Source organism: Grus americana, chromosome 5, assembly GCF_028858705.1.
Source record: "Grus americana isolate bGruAme1 chromosome 5, bGruAme1.mat, whole genome shotgun sequence".
In the NCBI taxonomy this organism is placed as follows: Eukaryota; Metazoa; Chordata; class Aves; order Gruiformes; family Gruidae; genus Grus; species Grus americana.
The window spans coordinates 44,495,057-44,514,854 of record NC_072856.1 but is presented as its reverse complement, the minus strand read 5'-3'; the positions used below and the strand labels follow the sequence as shown (position 1 = coordinate 44,514,854).

Genomic DNA, 19,798 nt, shown 5'->3' with positions numbered 1-19,798 from the left:
TGTTATATAAATTTTATAGAGCCCCTTAGGTATTTGATTCAGTTTTTTGGAACTCTTTTACAAATATAGTCTCAGTTTGGAGGATATAAACAATGTAGTGGTATTTTTTGTTTACAACTGTACTTCGGTTGCCTATAGAATATATTTGAATTAATTCAGCTGTGAGAAAAAATACTTCATGCACTACTGTTTCTTCTAGAAACAGGAACAATTTACTTTTTAAAAATTTAAATATTGTCTAATATACCATTTGCTCTAATATCAATAATTTTCAATGCAATTGTTACAAAAACATCTCAATTTAAATGCCTCGCTCCCGTGTCATTTTCAGTAACCCAGGACTAAAAAAACAACACTCTCAATTAAAACAACTAAGGTTTTGGGGGTTTTTTGTTGGGGTTTTTTGGTGCTCTTTTTTTTTTTAATATGGGCAGCATTTTCCTGAAATATTGCCTTAAATTGTAGAAATAACAATTTCCATTTATCTTTTTACCTCAAAAAAAGATGTGTCTGTTGATTCTTTCATAACGTTGTCATCTTTCAGAGACAATTCTAAATCTTCAAACTGAAAAGGAAATACTTTATGTCAGAATATATGTCAATGATTGCTTAAACGACAGCATTAATTTACGATGCTCTAGTCTGAAACATAGCCACCATGTAAGCGCACCTTGCTGGAAATCAGGAAAGCCTCAGCCCTAGTAGATTATCCCAGTGGCATAAAACAAAGACATTTTAAAGTTGCTTCCAGTGAATTGTATCATACTAAGAGTTAAAGGCAGAACTTGCTAACACCTTAATTACACTCGAAGGCGTTGACAGGAAAAAGCATACTAAGAATCACTTGAAAAGATTTTAAACATCTTTGTTATCTATAAGTTTAATACTTTAGATACTTGGTAAATCGAGCCCATTTCTGTGACACATCTGAAAGCAATAAATAAGAACTATTACCTCTTTTTTGCAAAGGCTGAGTTTTTCAAGAATTTTGCATTTATCTTCAACTAGTTCAGCAATTTTACTAGCAAGCTGTTTTTCCCTTCCTAAAAAAAGACAGACAGTTAAGTGTTGCAACATCCAAGTAATTAACAGAAAGAAAGAAAGAAAAGTCATACTCTGAAGAAACAGTATGAAAAATAAGCTTACCTACATAAAGTCGACTTCTAACCTGAAATAAAAAGAATAAATATTGAAAACATCTGATCAATTACTCTTGCATAGTATCTGAAAACTAATCTTTTAAACTGTGGTTCCATGATCAGTTTAACCATGGAACTGAAAAAAGGAATATAAATACAGGCTGCTGTTAAAAATGGGCAATTGCATCCTCTGCTCTTACCCCCTCCATGGCTGCATGCTTGCCCTATCATTCTCCCACTCTCATTAAACAGAGAAAAGAGAGGAAAGGAGGTTAGTTTTCACCTGGATCACTTCTTAAACACACCTCTGTATAGTCGTCACATAACCAGGACTGCTAACACAAAGTGGTAGTGGAAATGCACAGTCAAAGGAGTAGGAAAGGGGAGAGAGAGGGAAGCTCCATGTGCCGGCTCAGACTTAACTTCCTATGAGGAAAAAACTCCACACGTTATAATACATAACAGTTAGAGCTGCAATAAGGGTACTCCTTGATGGGCATCCTGCCCAGATGCAACTCAGTGGGAAGTGCCAAATTAGCAGCTGGCATAAGGGGCCTAGTGCCCTAGAATCAAAATCTAACAAACTGCAGGAAAAAATCTGTCATAAACGGCCTGGACAAGAGATGCAGAACTTGACTGAGTCCACAAAAACTTTACAACACAGCTTTCCTCTCGAGGCTGGGCCTGGATCACGTGCCTAACATACGAGTCTCTCAGATTTTCCCTGTTTTCTCCTCATTTAAAGCCATGGGATGGCCAAAGAGTCCATGTAACAGAAAAAGAGGAAAAAAAAAAGTCATAAGCACACCGTATTCTAACATCCCAAAAAAACCCAAACCCCACTAAATTCTTAATTAATTCTTCAAAGAGCAGTCAGTGCAGTTCTAAGTATGGATGACTGAACAAGCTATCAATAACTTCTGTAATATCTAATGCCTTAGTGACACATGCAGGAGGAAAACAATAGTAGAGTTGCTGCTTGACTGATTGCAGCTGAAACACCTCTTTCATACCACCTAGAGGGATGCTGCTAGAAAACAGAAGGAATGACCCAAATTATAGATGCATTAGCTTATACAAATACAGACCCCCTTCCAGACAATCTGAACCACTGCTGCAGAACAAGGTGGCATGTTTCCAGATCTAAGCTGATGTTAGAACCCTAAAAATACAGTTGCTTGTATCTGAAAAACTAAACTGCTATGCAACCTATTTTCAAACATAAGCATCATCACACCTAGCACCAAAATCAGTCTGTCTATTTAAGAGTATGCAAAAACTGGGGAGAAATTTAGAATACTGAATTATGGACACTGACCCATTTCATTAGCAGGGAGAGTATGGTAGGCAGCTGTTACTAGTCAGATCCTTACTTTCTCACAACAGAAGACAACCCTTACCTCAAAAAATCTAATCTGATTTGTGCGTTAAAAGGTTTCAGTAATACATTTCTCAGTCATCAGCTTAGCACTCACAAACAGCACACAGTAAAATTGGTTCAGTGCTCCAATAAACAGAATCAAGGTCACTGTCCAAAGAGTTTTAAAATGCCTCCCTCGATAGGAATCCATCTGGATTGTTTTTGCTTACAATTACCTTGAAAGACCTGAGCCGGCCTAGCTATAGCCAGGGTAGTCACAGAGATAACACACAGCAATACATACACCCTAGGGAAGACCTCTATATCTCATGAAAATAATTTAAGGGATGACTTTGAAAGTGTGGTGTAAAAACTAAAAAGGGAAAGAGAAAAGAAGCCTTACTATAGTAAGTTTCATTGCATTTCCTCCAATGACAACAATCTACTGCTCAGTTTCTCTTTTAAAGGAATTTCAAATTCAACAGCACATTTAAAACTCTAAAGCATTAGATATCTTGAGCAGAATAACAATTTCAATTCAAACCATTAATGCACTCTACGTATCTGTATCTAACTTGAACACTTACTGATTGATAACTTCTATACAGGAACAAGAAAACTGTAAAGGCTCCAACAACGCCAGCACAAATCACTATTTCCCATGCGAAACCATACAGATCAGGACCAGGTCTCATTTCTTCAGGCAGTGAAGCCACAGCCTGAAAAATAAAGTAGTAAGCTTCAACTAAAGGAAAAGAGATTAATATTTTCAACAGAAATAGACGTGACACGTTGACTTAGTTTACTTTTAAGGCTTGTATAGGCTTGTACATCTATTTTTTTCCAAAATGCTGAGAAAATGGTTAACAGAAGCCTTTGATTTTTAAATTATGCATTTACCAAGTGAAGAAACAAAAATAAGAAAGGAGAAAGATTCCAACAAGATATAATGACGACTTGATAAAGCTCTGAAAACTTTTTCTTCTGAAGCCACCGATTATGGTAAATTGTCCTTCAAGTTGTCTACATGTTTCACTGTTATAAGAGTCAATGTTAATAACTACTTTATGATTTACTCGTAGAAAATTTCCTTTGATAGAAAAACCTGCTCATCAACTTCTTGCTAACATAACACACTGAACACAAGTCAATGATTTAAGCCATTTCAAACACACGTTTTATTTGTAAACAGAAACCAGTGTTTTCTCAAAGACATAAACTGCTTAATGTGGCTGACATTTACTGTGTGACGTGTATGTAAGAACGTGTTACTACTGTGCAGTAAAGTCTCGATTTCTTTGATCAAACGGCCAGCCTACCCCCATCTCAAGCCAAGCGGGGTGTGCGTGTGTGATAGCAGGGAGCGTTCGTTTCGCTGCTTTGGCTTTCGGAGACCTCTGTTATTCCCGAAGAAACCACCAGCTTCAACAGGACCCTGGGCCCCTTCCCGGCCGGCTGCCGGGCCCCGACCCGCGCCGGCGAGGCACAGCCCAGCTCTACGCCGCGCACGGGGTTTCTGTGCCACAGCCGTGCGCTCCGGTACGGGGCCATTTCTCTCAGACCCGAGCCTCTCGCCACCCCCGGCAGCACCGTTTCCCTCACTCTCCCCCCAGCGCCGAGGCGCCGCGGCACAAGTCCCCGGCCCTCGCCAGAGCCCAAGCCGGCCGGAGGCGGGTCTCGCACTCACCCTGCGCGCCCCCTCCAAGGCCAACCCGCAGTAACGCTGCGCGGTCTCCCGCAGGCCCAGCCACAAGCTGGCGGTGGCGACGTCCAAAGCATCCCCGCGGCCGCCGGCAGCCATCTTACCGCGGAGCCGCGGCGGCACGGGCCCACCACCGCGCGGCCCCCTTCCGGCTCGCCACTTGACAACCGGCCTGTACCACTGCCGCGGGAAGGGGGGGGAGGAAAAAACCACTGCTGTCGCGGAGAGGGGGTGGGGGAAACAGCACGGACTCAGGTGGGAGCAGCCTGGGGAGCCTGAAGGGGGCTGCGGGCTGTACCACTGCGACGTGAATGGGGGAGCAACACCGCCGCCGGGGGGAAAGAGCGGGAGATACCACTGCCAGGGGACGCGAGAGCGCGACGGCGGCAGCGGGCCCCGGGCCTCACTGTCCCGCCTGGCCCAGAGCGGGGTGCCTCCGGACGCGGCTCCCAGTTCCAGAGCCAACGGGGCCGAGGGGCAGGTGCAGCTCAGGGGTGCCCTCTCCCCGCAGCTGCCCGGCGCGGGGGGGGCGCCCGGCGGCTCTGGGCCGCAGTCTCCGGGACCTCTCCCGACAGACAGAGAGGTGGGAAGGACCGACAGCTCCCTTCAGCGTACGCCCGCCGCCGTCCCCCCGTCCTCCGGTACTGACGTGGCCCCGCTGGCCACGAACCTACTCCTGTTCCCCCTCAAAGTTAGCCGCAGGGAAACTCACCGTCCCTTTGGCGTCCGCTGTCTCCATCCGCACCCGTGCAGCAGCAGGTCTTCACAAAAATAAACCGATCTGGGCTAGATTCCTGGGGAAGGGCCTGGCTCCGGCCGGGGAGCCATGCCACCTCGCCGCTCCCGTTCCCAAAGAGGAGCCGGAGCTGGCATTGGCCCGGCGGAGAGGGCGGGGAGGGCAACAGGTGGGTCAGGGACCGGCGGCGGCCTCCCGCTCCTGCGCAAGGGACTGCGGACGTGCGCCGGCCCCACGGGCGGTATGACCGGCCCCACGGCTCCGGTTTTGTATTATATTTTTTCTTTTTTTCTTTTTTTTTTTTTTTACATGTACTTACTACTGGGGTTTTGTTTGTTTGTTTTTACGTGTGGTAACTGAGTTTTCACAATGCAAGGTGATTGACTTGCCTGTGAAGCTGGTACCACCTAAGAGACTGAGAGGTAGAAGGTGGAAGTGGCTTTTTTAGCAGTATCAAATACAAGAATGAGTTTGGCCATAGCAGTTAACTATCACTGAGCATTGACATCTAGTCTGGTTCATGAGGGAAAAAAAAGCAAAGTCCTTCAGTTTTCTTCTACGCTGCAGTTCAGCCAGAATCTATGTAAGTACACTGGAAATCGGGAACAAATTTATGTGGTTCTTAAACTTCAGTTACGCAATCTAAACAAAATTAAATTAAAGCATCAAAATTAATGAAGTTTACCATATACCGCTTTACCTGATATTACTCCTCTGTTTAGAGGGGACAGTGCAACACCATCTACCTTTTCTCACATTCTCTGGCAGCAGTTTCTTGGGCAATTATGTCCAGTAAGGCCCACCTTCACTCTGTCCCTACATTTTGATATTTAAGACATCCCCATAGCAATCATAATCCCATTTTGTATTTCATATATTTGCTTAGAGAAGTATTTTTTATGCAATTATAAACTATGGTAAACTTTGTGAATCAAGACTTTGAAATTACTTTTTAAAAACAATAGACGTATTCTGGTTATTTTACTCATCCCAACCCAAACTTTCTAAGTCCAAGCAAATTTAATCAGTACTGTAATATGAACTAGAGGGAGCTATGAGTTTCATGTAAAACAATCAAAACCACAAAAAAATGCTGATATTTTGACCACTGAGGTGTTTCCTGCCTGTTCTGTAAAAAGAAACAAAATTACACTAAGTTCATCAGATTCCACAGTGCAAACAACAGCAGCTAACCTGACATTTTCTTGTTCCATCTCTGTCTCATTTAGCATCAGATACCCCCAGAAGCAAGGGGACTGCAGTGGGTTTAAAAGGATCTTTTTTTCTTTCTTTTTTTTTTTGGAGCTTCACTGCAGAACATAACCAATAAGTGCCTTATTTTTGCACTAATATCAACAATATATCACATAAAGAATTCTTACCTTTTTGATAATAGTCATCGCTGCTGAAAATACAGATTTTATTGATTCCCCAATCTCAAGAGCATTCAAGCACAGAAGTATCTGATATATCCAACCTCCTTTTGGTTTGTTCATAAGAGAAGAAAAAAAAAAAGGTTTACATTACAATTGTCAATATAATTCCAACTTTAAAAAAAAAATCGCAAATTTATTTTCCTTAAAATTAAGAAACTTAACACTTACCATTACTTGGAACATAGTTCTGGATGGCATCTGAGAAAGGCTTTTTGACATCAAATGGAAAGTCAACTACTGAACTGTCCAGTTTTTGTTCAGAATTTACTGAAGGAATCACTATTGCTTTAGAATGTTGGTCACCGTCATATTCACAGTCTACAGCTGCATTCATTTCATGTTCCTTCTCTGGTGTTTCTTCTAATAGCTTTCTTCTACTGCCTACTGCAAATGATTATGAAGGGAAATCATGCTTATTTTCAGAGGATTCAACTTGCGCGCACACACACTTTTATAAGATATTAACCTCCACAGAGATTGATCTTTTTTAAGTTATTTTCCTCAGCTTAAAGCCAAACACTAGAGTGCTACATTAGAGTAAAAATGTGCTACAGATTTATGATTTAAGAAATACTCGTTCGAATAATAGTCTTCGAACAGAGTTTGGAGGATAGAACTTTAAGCAAAACTGGTGTGGTAGTAAAGTAGTTAAAAATCAACGTTCAGGAAAAAAAAATGCTTGTTTTTGATAGCTAGCCTATAGATTACCTGTTCAGGATTAGTAAGTCTCTTTCTTACATCATATCCAAATACAAGTGGGAAAAGCTTTATGAAAAGAACAATTAAAAATGCCATGTAGGATTAAAGATTAACAGCTTCCCACAAGATAAACTTTACTGTGAAATACAAGAAACTACAGGCATGTTCAGGCAGAAGTGTGACTGCAAGCACCTAGCTGCCTCAGTTTCAGTGACTTGGAGTAAATTTCCTGAAGCAAATAAAATACCGCTTTCAAAAAAACCCACACCTTGCTTACCCATGTCAGGAAAAAAAAATAAATTACAAATTGATTAATTTTTAATTCTATGCTTCAAGCCACTACTAGCCAAAGATACCCATCACAAATAGTCCAATAGTCAGAAGTCAGGAAGAGTAACTGGCTCTTAAACTGTCACCATAATATTAACTCAATCTGTATTATCAGATCCTCAAAATATCATAAATCAGTCATTAACTACTATGAGTTAGGCTCTCTACCTCTTGATTTTAAATCACCAGAAGGAGACAGTGTTGTATCTGTTGGATTTTTTTCCTCAGACAAAGCATATTTTGTTCTTGCCAAATCACTGTTAGTGAAGCATTAGTCCAGTACCTTTAGCTGCAGTTTGGGCTGCACACTTAATTGTTATAGCAGACAAAAGCTCTGGTAGCCCTAGAAGAACATTCCTTTTTTTCCATACACTTTTCCTGCCCAGTGTCCAAATTGTGCCCTTTTTGTACAGACAAAATCACTTGTTTCCTCTGCATAACATTGTCTTCACATGAGTAAGCTGTGATTTCATGATGAATCTTTTCAAATTGCTGGTGCAGCTGCATCAGTTTGTTACCCTCACAGAGATGCTCTAAGCAATGCTTAACATCTTGTTTCAACTTTAAGTGAAATTGTTAGAATGTAATCAATGGCTTTGGTAAATCTGAGTGTTTATCATACAATATTTGCTTGGTTTGGGGGACATGAACTCTGCCCTACTATAATTTTGTTTTCATTGGATTCTGCAGCAGGATTGTTCCCAAAATGCCAAGCTGTCCTTCCTCAAATTTTTCTTGCATGACTTCCAAATTGATTTCATCATTTACTGCACCTTCTGCAGATTTAGTAGTATCTTTTTCTTGTTCAGATTCCTGCGCAGAAGAATGAGATGGAGTTAAGAATTAATTCTACTTGTCCTAGCGTCATCCCTATTTTCATTTGTTTGTTTTGGGGGTTTTTTGTTGGGTTTGGGGTTTTTTTTGACAAAACATGTATCCTCAGACTTTTTTTCTACAGACTTAATTGTTAGTTTTACTAAATATATTTGCAAAGAACTGTGATAGTATAGTAAAAATACTACCTGGAACCCTTTCTGTGAGAATATAATTTTTATTATTTATATTTCTGGACTTCGAGTCTCTCTGATTTTCAGATTCTTTTTTTCTTTCCCTCTCCTATCTTGTTTTAGTAGCAGCAATTAATTTTTCAGTATTATCCATCCTTTCAGTTAGAGCAGTATCTTCTTTTTCAACATGCTTTATTAGCCAGGTTTCTGAGCGATCCCAGGTTGCTGGAATTTAATCAATCTGGTTTTTTTAATAGCAGTCTGGCTTTCTAGTTTGAGGGTTTTAGGAGACAGTAACTGTAACGCTATTTTTTTAAAAAATGTCTTCTATTTTAGAGGGCTGCTAGGGTAAAAGTTCACATTCAGACAGACTAGTATCATGTGACTGTTCCTTTTATTGTCACTAAATTTTCCGTATAATTTTTTTTTTACTTTGATTTAGCTGAAGACTTCGGCATTACTGTGCCTTTTGAAGTAGTGTTTGATGATGCCTTCCAAAACTCATATTCCTTTTCTATGTTTTTGTATCTTGCACTGTCAAAATGGCTTGAATTGATGGGCCTAAATCTGATGATACAGAATAATCTTGTCTTTGACTATATCACACGTGACTCATATTTCTTTCTAAGATCTGCAGCTACTAGATGAGGGGTGAGGAGAGAAAGGTTGGTCTGGAGTCAGTTCTCGGGACTCCTCAGATTTCTGACCCTGTTCATCATTAAAAATATCCTGACTGAAATCTTTGATGCTGTTTTCATAAAAACCCAGCGGGCCGTTTTTGTTCTCTGGTTTGTGAATTTTCTCTTTTACATCACCATCCATTTTGAACTGGCTTTTCGATGCTGAATTTTGTTCTGTATCACAGCATTCGACTGGTTTGCCTTTCTCAGATGTTTCCAGAGTAAGACTTGGCTCACTGTCACGTGAGGTCATCTTGATGTCCAGATGAACATCTGCAGTTCCTGGTAGTTCCCCATAGCTTGGTAATTCACTATCGGTAAATCTGAATTTACAGATTCTTGAATACAAGTATTCAGGTTATTTTGTTCTTTTTGCACTGCTTCAACCATGTCCATTTTTTATTTTTCCTGCAGATGAGTTCCAATTTCTACTGTATTTTCAAGATTTAATTTTGAAGGTAAGTGTAGAGAATCTTTGGAGACAAGGTCATTATAATAACCTTTTATATTGGTGTTTTCCTGACTTTTGCTGCTCTTAGAAACATGTTCTTCAGCACTGGAATAACTAAACAAGGGCACATACTGTCTTTGAGATACTTCAGGTTGTACTAGTGTTTTGACAGATAAAATTTGTGAACCATCACTATCGCGAACTAATTTGACAAAATGTTTTCCTTTTTCATTACTGGGTTCATTATTTTGCACAGCTAGTGAGGAAAACAGATCACTTTCATGGATTGCACCCTCATCTTTTTCAGACAGCTTCTCACTATCTGATTTGCTTGTACTTTCATCGCTCTGTTATTATTTCCTTGTAATATTATCATTTTCAGTTTGAGAGGTTTCTTCACGAAAAACCACACCATCTTGCAAACTCTGCACTTGGTCCTCTTTGGGTGTTGAATTCCAAAACTTCAGTATGTCTGCAAAATGACTAAAAGAGAAGAAACGGCTCTGTTCTTCAGATACATCAGGCTTTTCTTCTGTGCTTTTTGTGTCTGAGGGATCACAATTCTGAGGTGGGCTAGGAGAAGAAATAATCTGATCTGATGCAATTAATTCATGCCCCTGTTGATTACATATATGTCCATATTATAATCAATAAAGCTATTATAAATATTTGAATACCAACCTGACTGGCCATGTTTGCTTTCTGACTCCTGATTTCCTTTCTTAGCTTCAGTGTTTTTCAGCAGCTGGCTTTCTGATACCGAGTCTTGTTCTGAACTGTAAGGTTCAGTTGGTTTCTCTTTGTCACCTGGTAGTATATCAAACGATGATTCTGTGCTATTTGAGGTGCATTTGGTGTCATTAAGAGTATGCACACTTGCTGGTATCTCCCCAGGATTTCTCACGTTACTGATTGAATCTATTATTTCTTGTGCATAATTCTCATAATCATCTTCATCTGTCACTGCTTTAACTGTCTCCTTGGGTTCTTTGTCCATGTGTGATTCTTTCTGCTCTAAAGTCTGCACTTCTTCATTCTTATTTGCTTCATCCTCTGTTTCTCTGCTTTGCTGGTCTTCCATAGCAATTGTATCTTTCTCAGCATGACCAAAATTAAGAACATTACTTAAACCCAAATTAAACCAATTTGATTTGGATTCTTGGCTTTCACTCTTTTCTTCTTCTGTCTGTAACTCTGTGACCACTGTTTCCTGTTTGTTACTGGAATGTCGAGGCGTACCAGAATCATCATGGATTTGGGGATCATTTTGTTCTGATGCGAAACCAACATCCACATTCTCTTCACCAAAATACAGAAAGCTCATCAGCCCACCTCGAAACCAAACAGATGCTGGGGGTTCTTGTTCCTCCTTATCATCTGGCTCCTCTAAGTCATTTTCAGCAGTTACCGCTATTTTTCTGCCTCGGTATGTATTTTCTTCTAAAGATTCAGTAATGCCTTTTAAGGGCTCTTCATCGTTTTTACTTCCTGTGGTGAACCATCCTGCAATCCAACTAGACTGAACTGGAGTGGGTTCTAGTGGGAGACTGTTTTGCATTTCTGGCTCTTCAGTATCATCTTTGCTGTTCTCATTTTTTCTATCCAACTTTTTGCTTGCAAATTCCTCCTGAGTGTGAGATTCCTTGGAATCATTTTCAGAAAGAGATTCCACTCTTTCTCCCTTTTGCGTGGAGTCTCTTGCATGTTTTAAGAGTTCATTTTCATGCAACTTTGATTCTGCATCAGATGATGCATATTCACTTTCTTTGTTGTGATCATGTAATGCGCTATCTTCATTTTCAAAAGCGTACTTATCTCCATGAAGGCAAAGGAAATCAGTTTCCTAAAAGAACAATATTAAGATGTCACGTGTAATTTTCTACAGCACTGTATAGCAGCGATATATCTTTACTCTCTTTCTTTCTGTGTAATTATGCGTGTGATAACTTTACAAAAAGGACTGTAAGTAATTATATTATTCCTAATGGTTCTGTATCATTTATTAGATAGAAATTGTTTTAGAGGACAATAAACATGCAAATGGAGCAATAATTAAAAAAAGCCAAACATGGTTTGAATTATCTGAAATAAAATATGCAGTGACACTTGAATTTCTAACTGGATATTAGATCTTCAATTGCTGTAAACTACATTGGAAAATCTGGTGACGTTGGCTTACCTTAGTGAGCACTTCAACTTCTTTTGCAATAAAAACTTCCTCAACCTTCACAGCATCTTTTGGGAAATACCCAAAATCCTTTCCTTTCTATTAAAAATATAAAAGGAATGAGAGCATTTAAACTTCAGTGAGACGTACGTTAGGCACTTGCATATATGCTAGAAAAGTATGAATAAACAAATCCTAAGTTTATAGGACTGCCTCCTGCCCCCTTCATTTTGTGTGGTCAAAAGATTGGTTTATTTTTCCTTCACAAAAGTGTTCCATTTGCCATTTCAGAAAGCAAGGGGACGTATATTACTCCATACTATTAATTTCTATATTATTTTTATGAATGTTTTCTATGCAGAACCAAACAAGTAGCCTTAACACTGCTTCACCTGAAGATAGTGTTGTGTGCACAGATGGTCTCAGCCAGCTCTTACTAAAATCGGCTGCAAATTTCCCACTGACTCAAGTGGGAGGAAAATTGTGCCTTAATAACTAATGACCCACAATAAGTTACAAGAAAAGTAGGATATGAAATTCAAGTACGAGGCCAGCTGCCAGCTGAAGAGAAAATGGCAATGAAGATGGCAACACTACAGAAAAGAAGTTGATAGCGCCCAAAAGAATCAAGTAGCGGTCAGTCTGATGAAGAAACCAACCACTAGCTTTATGTCACACCATCGCACATAGCCTTTAATGGAGGAATACATCTTGGAAAGAAGGGAAGAGTGAGGTACCTGCAAAGATACTCTCGAATGAAAGAAAGGAAGACAGAATTTCATTGTTAAACAATAAATGTGACAGACGATTTACCAAAAAGTTTACCAATATCTTCTGGTTTCAAAGCACTGAAACAGTGTTACTAGCAGTTGGATTTGGATCAATGCATCTATTCCTTCTTTGCTACAAGATAACTACATGGCTGTTCTAACTACATTGTCAATTGTTCCAAACCATTAAATATGCGTGATAACTTCACTGGGAACTTTCCTCGAGCACTGAACTGTGAAGTCAGGTCCCAATACCGGAGCGCTGATTAAGCAACTGTAAAACCTTCTTACCCACAGAGCTGTAGGGTAGGTACCTGATGTGATAGACCTGAATGTTTTTAAGGGAACCAGATGAAATCATTATAGCCAAATGATGAGATGAAGGAGACAGAAAACTTGGATTCTGATCTTTGCCAAGATTTGATTTTCCCTTTCTATATAAAGATAATAACAATGACCCATCTACCAAATACTATATTGATCCATGACTGGTTCATATTACAAAAAGAGATGGAAGATCTCTAGAAGCAAGCAGACTGCAGTTGTTATGCTACCATTATACTATCTAAATTATTTATGGGGAGATTCTTTCAGATTGAAGTACTTACACTTCCTGTCCACAAATTTTCATTTTTCCTTGAAAGTTTGGAGTATACCATTATCTCTTCCCCTGTTTTGAAGTTAAGATACCGGCAATCAGGCCCTGAGTAGTCTGTAGTGGCTTGAACTCTGCTCATTGCCGCTGGAATAGTATGTAGAAAGAAAGAAACAAGTAAGTATCACAGCTATTTTGACTGAAGTCAGATAGGTTACTGAAGAAGTCTGATATATATAAATACGTTAAAATGATTGTTAACACATCAATATGTGTTTTGTTGATACTAATCCATTCATATCAAGTGGAAAGCAAGTAATGCAAAAAGCAGCCCTATCCTGTTTTCTTTCCTATTTACTACAGACATCAAGGAGAAAAGCTCTTGTGCTACATGTGTATTTTCCAGTCCTTATTCAGCCAAGCTTTCAATGCTGAAATGCATGGGGAGAATTAACAAGTTCAACTACTAGAAGCCAGATCTAAACAGCTAAAAAATACTTCCCAGGCATATTTATAATTGTGTATTTTAGAAATTCTAAGTTAAATCTAATAATTATTTCAGGGATTTTGTCCTCTATTTTGAATACATTTATGTTATGAAGAAAACAGGTAAGTTTAAGCAATATAAACCTGAAGCACATTGTCGAAACCAAAGTTCCAGTTCAATTTGAATGACTTTAAATTCTGTCTTGTTTCCACCCCTGTCTCCCCACAGAAATCACGACTGATGTGCTCTGGCCAGTTTGGAGCCCATTCCACATGCTGTTCCACAAAGACAGACATCCCTAAGCATCCAGAACCCACTGAAGTCAGTGTGGCTCCACAGGAAAATAAAGATCCATCAGCAGAGGAAATCTAAGGTATCTCTCTTCCACTTCAGAACAAGCTATCCACATTGAAAGCGCAACAATTAGGGCTGCCAAACCAATGCAGACGGCTTAGAAAGAGCTCCAACTACACATGTTTATGACAGGTTTCACAATGGCAATCAATGGGTAATAAATGGGGCATTATTTATTGCTGCCCACTTGTGATTCAGTGGCTCTGCCTCCTGCAGAGCTATTTACTCCCCAGGAACTCCATAATTAGTTACTGCTCTTACTTCCTATTAAAGAAGAAAAAAAATAAGTAAAGAGGATATATTAACAATGTCTTTTGTAAGAAGGATTACTGAAAAACAAAACCAAACAATTCACTTACAGTAGAAGAAATAGAGTTTTGCCGAATGGGCTGTGAATGTACTATAAACACAAGATATATAGTCACCTTTCTCAGTTTATAGCCTACCATTTTTGGTTTTTTTTAAATTTATCTTCTACCTGTAAAGAGTTAATAAAAAAATACTTTAAAGCTGCTTTATACTGCCCATTTTGAGGAAACCTGAGAAAAACTAGCTATTCAAGAGTATTTTTGCTGAACTTTGATCTTAAAATACTTACACAATGCAATCCAGCAAGTATTTTTTTCTTTTTGTTTGAAAAGTTTAAGCCTATTGCTCGTAAACTTAGTATATTGAAACAAAAGGTTTCTATGACTACTCATTTCCAGTCTGTTTCATTGCTAATTTTGACATTATGGTTTGTAATAGCCACACATACACCATAGGCGCCTTTTGAAAAAAAACCAAAACCAAACAAACACCAAACTTTTGTACTTACTCTCACATTCCTGATCACCACATTTCTTCCATTCTGAAAGTACCTTTGTACTCTGCAGCCTTGTTAAAAATGAAATTACTAATAGCAAAATTCTCTGATCCAAGATCCTCAACATTTTAGATTAGAATGCACTGAAACTGTAGAAACTGCATCGATGTGCGGTTAGCAAGAATATTCTACATTATTTTTTCTTAAGCCTAACAAAACATTACAAATAAACTTATAATCCTATTTTCCTTCTTTCATCTGCTTAAACAGAAGTACACTATGCTAACCTGCTAACAATCTGCAAAGTCAGGTGTCCTGATTATGCACATATGTTTAATAATTAACTATGTTCGGTTAGCTACACTGATGTTTTGAATACAAAGAAACTAGTTCTGGTCACATAAAAATTTAGCCCCTGTCAGGTTCTTTTGTACTGAGGTTGTGAAAGGCTGCGTTAGGGAAAATTCAACAAGAATGGTATTAGCATTTTTTCTGGATTGTGAATGCGTTTTTAATATACATCTTCCATCTGATTTTAAGACTATCAATTTTATGCTTATATTGATTTGCATAGTGGTTAATATAGCTACTGACAATTTTCTAGCTTTTTTGTTTAATAAGGTATGTTTTGTGTGCACCGATATGTGTTAGATTATTTATAGGTTGTCATTGGGAACTCAGAACAGAGATTTCCCCCCCCCCTCTTTTGGAGTTCTCTCATGCACTAGATACTAAGTACAATCCTTTAGCATGGGGAATACATACTCATCTCCAACGTCTTTTAAAGGTGCTTGGCAGTTTCCAGGCTCTTAAGACAACTAGAAAATCCATATACTATCTCTACATCGTATATCACAGAGCAATATATCAAAGCTAAGCAAATGATATGTCCTGCTTTTTAAGGAATGGTCTCTGTTTCTTAGCAACTTATTATCCAATATAGAGTTATAAATAATGTTTTCTCAAATACAGGTTATGCTTTGAAGGAGCAGTTATGCAGGGAGTTGTACACTGGTTATGAAGGGATGAAGTTGTGCTAAAGAAGAAATCCTGCGGAGAGGTTTGCATTAGAAGTAAGCTTTGCTTCAAAAACTTTGCATTGTTGTCCTGCACTTCCCTGGTCACCTGAACACAGTATGTCCAATTTACCTACAGAAAGGACTTCGCCTTTCCTTTCCCACTCTCCTGCATGGAGCAGCCTCTTCTCTCTCCCTTCTTGATAGCGCCTCAAGAATCTGTGTGCCTTCCCATGGTGATATTTGTGGTCATATGCTTCCTAGTAGGCCTGCCCCTCCTGCAGTCCTGTGCCTGACTCACGCAGAATTCGCTCGGCTTTCTCTTTCCATGAACCTAAAGCTGTATCCTACTTGCAGCACAGTTCTCCTCTCTCCTGCTCCACAACAGACACTGGTGCTCAGCCTGATCTACTGAGCCAGCAAACAGTAGGTTTGGCGGTTGGGGGAGAGGGCACAGAGTGAGCCAGGGGCACGTTAACCAGCAATGTCCTGCAAACAAACAAAAAAATCACAGCAGATGACATGTCATCCAGTTGCAATCTAACACTTTGGCCCCTTCCTTTGCCACATGACCTGGTAGTCAGGCAGACCTATCCTATGACCTAGTCCACCAGCTGCCTCTGCTATTAGGTAATCCACCAGAGAGCTGTCTTGTGCACCAGGGAGAATACACCATAGATCAGCCTCCCCCTCACTCCTGACTACCTTTGATGCACCCCCATCCCTAGCATCAATATTCCCTCACCCTGCCTCCTCTGGATCTTGTGTTCCTTAGAGGGTCAGTGATTGGGGACCTTCACTGGGGTCCTCTAGGTTTATCTGTAGGAGGTGAAGGGGGAGAAATGGAATACCAAGGAGCTAAAGCACAACAAATGCAAAGAAACCTGGTGAGCAGAAAAGTAGGACAGGCTTCCCCCGCCCCCTCCCCCCAGATTAGGACAGATGGGTGAGAAGCAATATACAAGAAATTTATATTGGAGGGACTCTCTATATACTAAGTGTTGTACAAAATAAAAAAAGGACAAAATTTTTATCCCACCAAGATTAACAACTGGTCAAAAGAGCCTTTCATAATGTCGCAACACCAACCATGGAACATGGGACAAAAACCAATAATGGACCTAGAAAGGTAACAGTCCCTTTTCAAGCCTGGCAACATGGAGCTGATTCACCTAAAAATGGAAAAGCCAGGTATTCTGACACCTAAAATACAGACTTCAGCAAGTTTGTGTGGAAGGACAAATGATCAGACCCACACCTTGAGATTTGCACATTATTACTGTATTTGTCAAAATAGCTCTGAAAATGGCTCCAACTTCAGTTTCACATGGATATCCAAACTAATTCTCAAGTCCTTATACGGAGATAAAATGTTGTAGCTCATCTTACCTATTCAGTTTAATCTACATCTGCACTTTTCAAGTTATTCTGGGCACTGCTCGTTGTGTAGCTGAGTCTCAACAATCATTGTTCTCGGTTTGAAGCTGTTAAAAGGCTGATGAGCACTGCTCCAATCTCTAGTAACTTCAATAATAAATCATGTTTATATCAAATATTTTTTCCTTCTGGGTGTAAATCCTATACTTGCAGAAGTTATACAAGCAAAACTCCTAGTCACCTTTGAACTAAAGTCAAAGATAAAGATTCATGGAGTTTATCATAGCTGGCTTCCAAAGGACAAAGTTGAAAACTTTATAGCAGATAGAGCGAGACCAGTTAATTTCTGTTCTGCAGAAGTGAAGCAACAAATGTGAGTACTATTACACATGCAAAGACAAACAATGCTAATGAAAGAGTAAGATCATAAGTTGGTAAAAGTTCTCCTGAGGACATTAAAGTCAACATCTATTTTATAACGCCACCAGTATGTACAGCTTTGGTTATATTCTTCTGATAGCACCAAAAGGCTCCATACAGAATGTAGGGTTTCACTGTGTAGAATATTGCACTAATACATGGAAGAATATAGGCCATAGCAAAAGCACTTAAAAAATAATGTTCTCTTGACTTAGGATGTTTGCATGAAAATACAGATCAACTTTTACATGGAATCAAATGTCATACCTAAAAGATTTGGTTTTTTAAACAAATATCTTTTAAAAATTAGTAAGTCAAAGGAAGAAAAGGAACACGAATTCACTTTTCCACTTGGACAAATCTAAACAGATAACAGTCATTCAGCAGCCAGATTTAAACCAACTTTTTCAGCCAGGATAACAAATAGCAAGAAAAAGCCATTATTGCTTCCCCATTACAAAAATGGTTACAAGCATGACAACTAACTGCATTTCTAGAAAATCATGGAACTTGGGACTTATATTACTTTGAATCTCGATAACACATTTCCAAGCTTTGATTGCCTCACGTTTTATCATATAATAGAACACCACCACCTAATAACAACTGCCTGAACCAGGTTTGTGGTAAAACACCGTTTTGCTGTAAAACTGAGATGAGGAAAAAAAAAAAGTCTGAAAGAACAAAATTATATCCTCCAAAACACAGCGCGCTCTATTACTCATACACCACCTCCACAGCATTTGATCCAATCGTGAATACATGTAATCTCAGAGAAATACTTCTCTGAGCAGGGAAACTCATTTTCAAGGTCTGGAACATACATAAAATGAATAGGTTTGTCCTGTTGTACCACAGCAATTGCTACAAATCAGCAGCTGAACTTGAATCTCAAAATTATAACTGGGCCACAAGACCATTACTTTCCTGATAAACAAAAGATGCTCTAGAAATCTCTTTGCAAATTTACTGGTTTTGGAGGTTAATTTTGCTGACGGGCTGTTTAGTTCACTAATACTTACTTGCCACAGAAAAAAAATATTTTCATGTTTCCTTTGAATACATACAATGAAGCTGTTCTGAGCACAGAGACATCACCTTAAGTAAAGAAGCAGGAATTTGAAGAGGTGTACTTTTTATGCAAAGTCATGTTTCAGCTTATAATTAATGAACAATCTGCATAAAATCTACTCTGACAAGGACTCCGAGTGGAGCATCGTGGAAAAAAACACATTCTTGAAGCCTTCCAGTTTATCTTTGCATGAGGATTGAAGAAAGACAGCAAGTAAATGGTATAGAGTCAATGCAGTGTATAAAAGCTCTAAAAAAACCACAAAATGAACTGCCTTCTAAAGTTATACGTAAAGCTACAAGGCACCATCTGATAGAAGTGCTCCACGAGGCGGGCATAGAGCATACATGGTATGTTGCCCACTCACATAAAGGATCTCAACTTCATTCTTAGTTTTTCCCCTCCTTTTCAATTGTTCCTTTTTCCACATTACTTGAGTGAAAAGAGAACAAGGCATTTTTTTTACTTTGATTTCTACTCACCACTATGGTGGGAAGGGAAATAAGAAAATGTTTTAATTGTTTCCTACCCCTTTGCTATCTGCACTTAATTCTCAGAAACCCCAGACTGTCACCTCAAATTCAGTCTTGAAATTGTCAGCTATTTGAAACAGTAAACTGGCAACAGAGGAAGGAAATTGCCCCCATGGTCCCAGCCCTATCCACAGCTCTGAAATTGTTTCAGGGTAAGAGGATGGGAACTTGAGGGCAAATGTAACAATTAGTAAAAATACTACTGCTTTATAAAGACACAAGGCTGTATGTAATATTGTGTCAACAGTATACTACTATCTTGTACTATTCCTGTAGTGAAACATTGGTTGGAATATCTAGCTTTTAGAAGTTTGTTCTTACAAAGTTATCACATACTGATGCTTATGTTACATTGAGCTGCTTAGATATAGCAAGGCTAACTATTAACAGCACAGTTTAACCATGGCAGTAACTGTCTTCTAACAAACATTAAACTACCAAATATATCACTAGCTTTGTACTCAGCAAAAAACTCCTGTATTTTCACTTTGTCAAAAATACATTGCTGCCTGTAACGTAACCTGACACAACGTAATCAATCCATTCCCTAGTTCAGTTACCAGAACCCACCATGTTGTTTTTATAAACCCTGTTAACAGAAGCCACTATTAACATGGAGAGGAGCATGACTAGCAACCTACTTCTCTAGCTTTGCATAATGA

General features: G+C 39.1%; 1 protein-coding gene and 1 long non-coding RNA gene across 7 annotated transcripts in view; one reads left to right on the top strand and one right to left on the bottom strand.

Annotated features, from left to right (window-relative positions):
- The window catches only part of MIA2 (MIA SH3 domain ER export factor 2), a 36,996-nt gene extending 21,970 nt beyond the window's left edge, over positions 1–15,026 (bottom strand). The window contains exons 1-10 of one of the 5 annotated variants that reach the window (XM_054826526.1): positions 14,731–15,026; positions 13,086–13,219; positions 11,720–11,806; positions 10,222–11,383; positions 6,542–6,757; positions 6,320–6,417; positions 3,087–3,218; positions 1,147–1,168; positions 955–1,043; positions 494–565 (exon numbers count right to left, since the gene is read on the bottom strand). In XM_054826526.1, the coding sequence (XP_054682501.1) occupies positions 494–565; positions 955–1,043; positions 1,147–1,168; positions 3,087–3,218; positions 6,320–6,417; positions 6,542–6,757; positions 10,222–11,383; positions 11,720–11,806; positions 13,086–13,219; positions 14,731–14,845 (2,127 nt within the window). In that variant the 5' untranslated portion in view covers positions 14,846–15,026. Of the gene's footprint in view, positions 1–493; positions 566–954; positions 1,044–1,146; positions 1,169–3,086; positions 3,219–4,186; positions 4,876–4,913; positions 5,089–6,319; positions 6,418–6,541; positions 6,758–10,221; positions 11,384–11,719; positions 11,807–13,085; positions 13,220–14,730 lie in introns of those variants that run through there. The other 4 variants (XM_054826527.1, XM_054826528.1, XM_054826530.1 and 1 more) reach the window with 4 other exon arrangements.
- On the top strand, positions 5,195–10,215 carry LOC129206748 (uncharacterized). Of its 2 annotated transcripts, none has more exons than XR_008577270.1 (4): positions 5,195–5,520; positions 9,300–9,392; positions 9,504–9,547; positions 9,923–10,215. It is a non-coding gene; the product is annotated as an uncharacterized LOC129206748 (long non-coding RNA). The 2 variants fall into 2 exon arrangements; XR_008577269.1 differs by having other exon boundaries at positions 9,300–9,406.
- Positions 15,027–19,798: the final 4,772 nt, after the last annotated feature.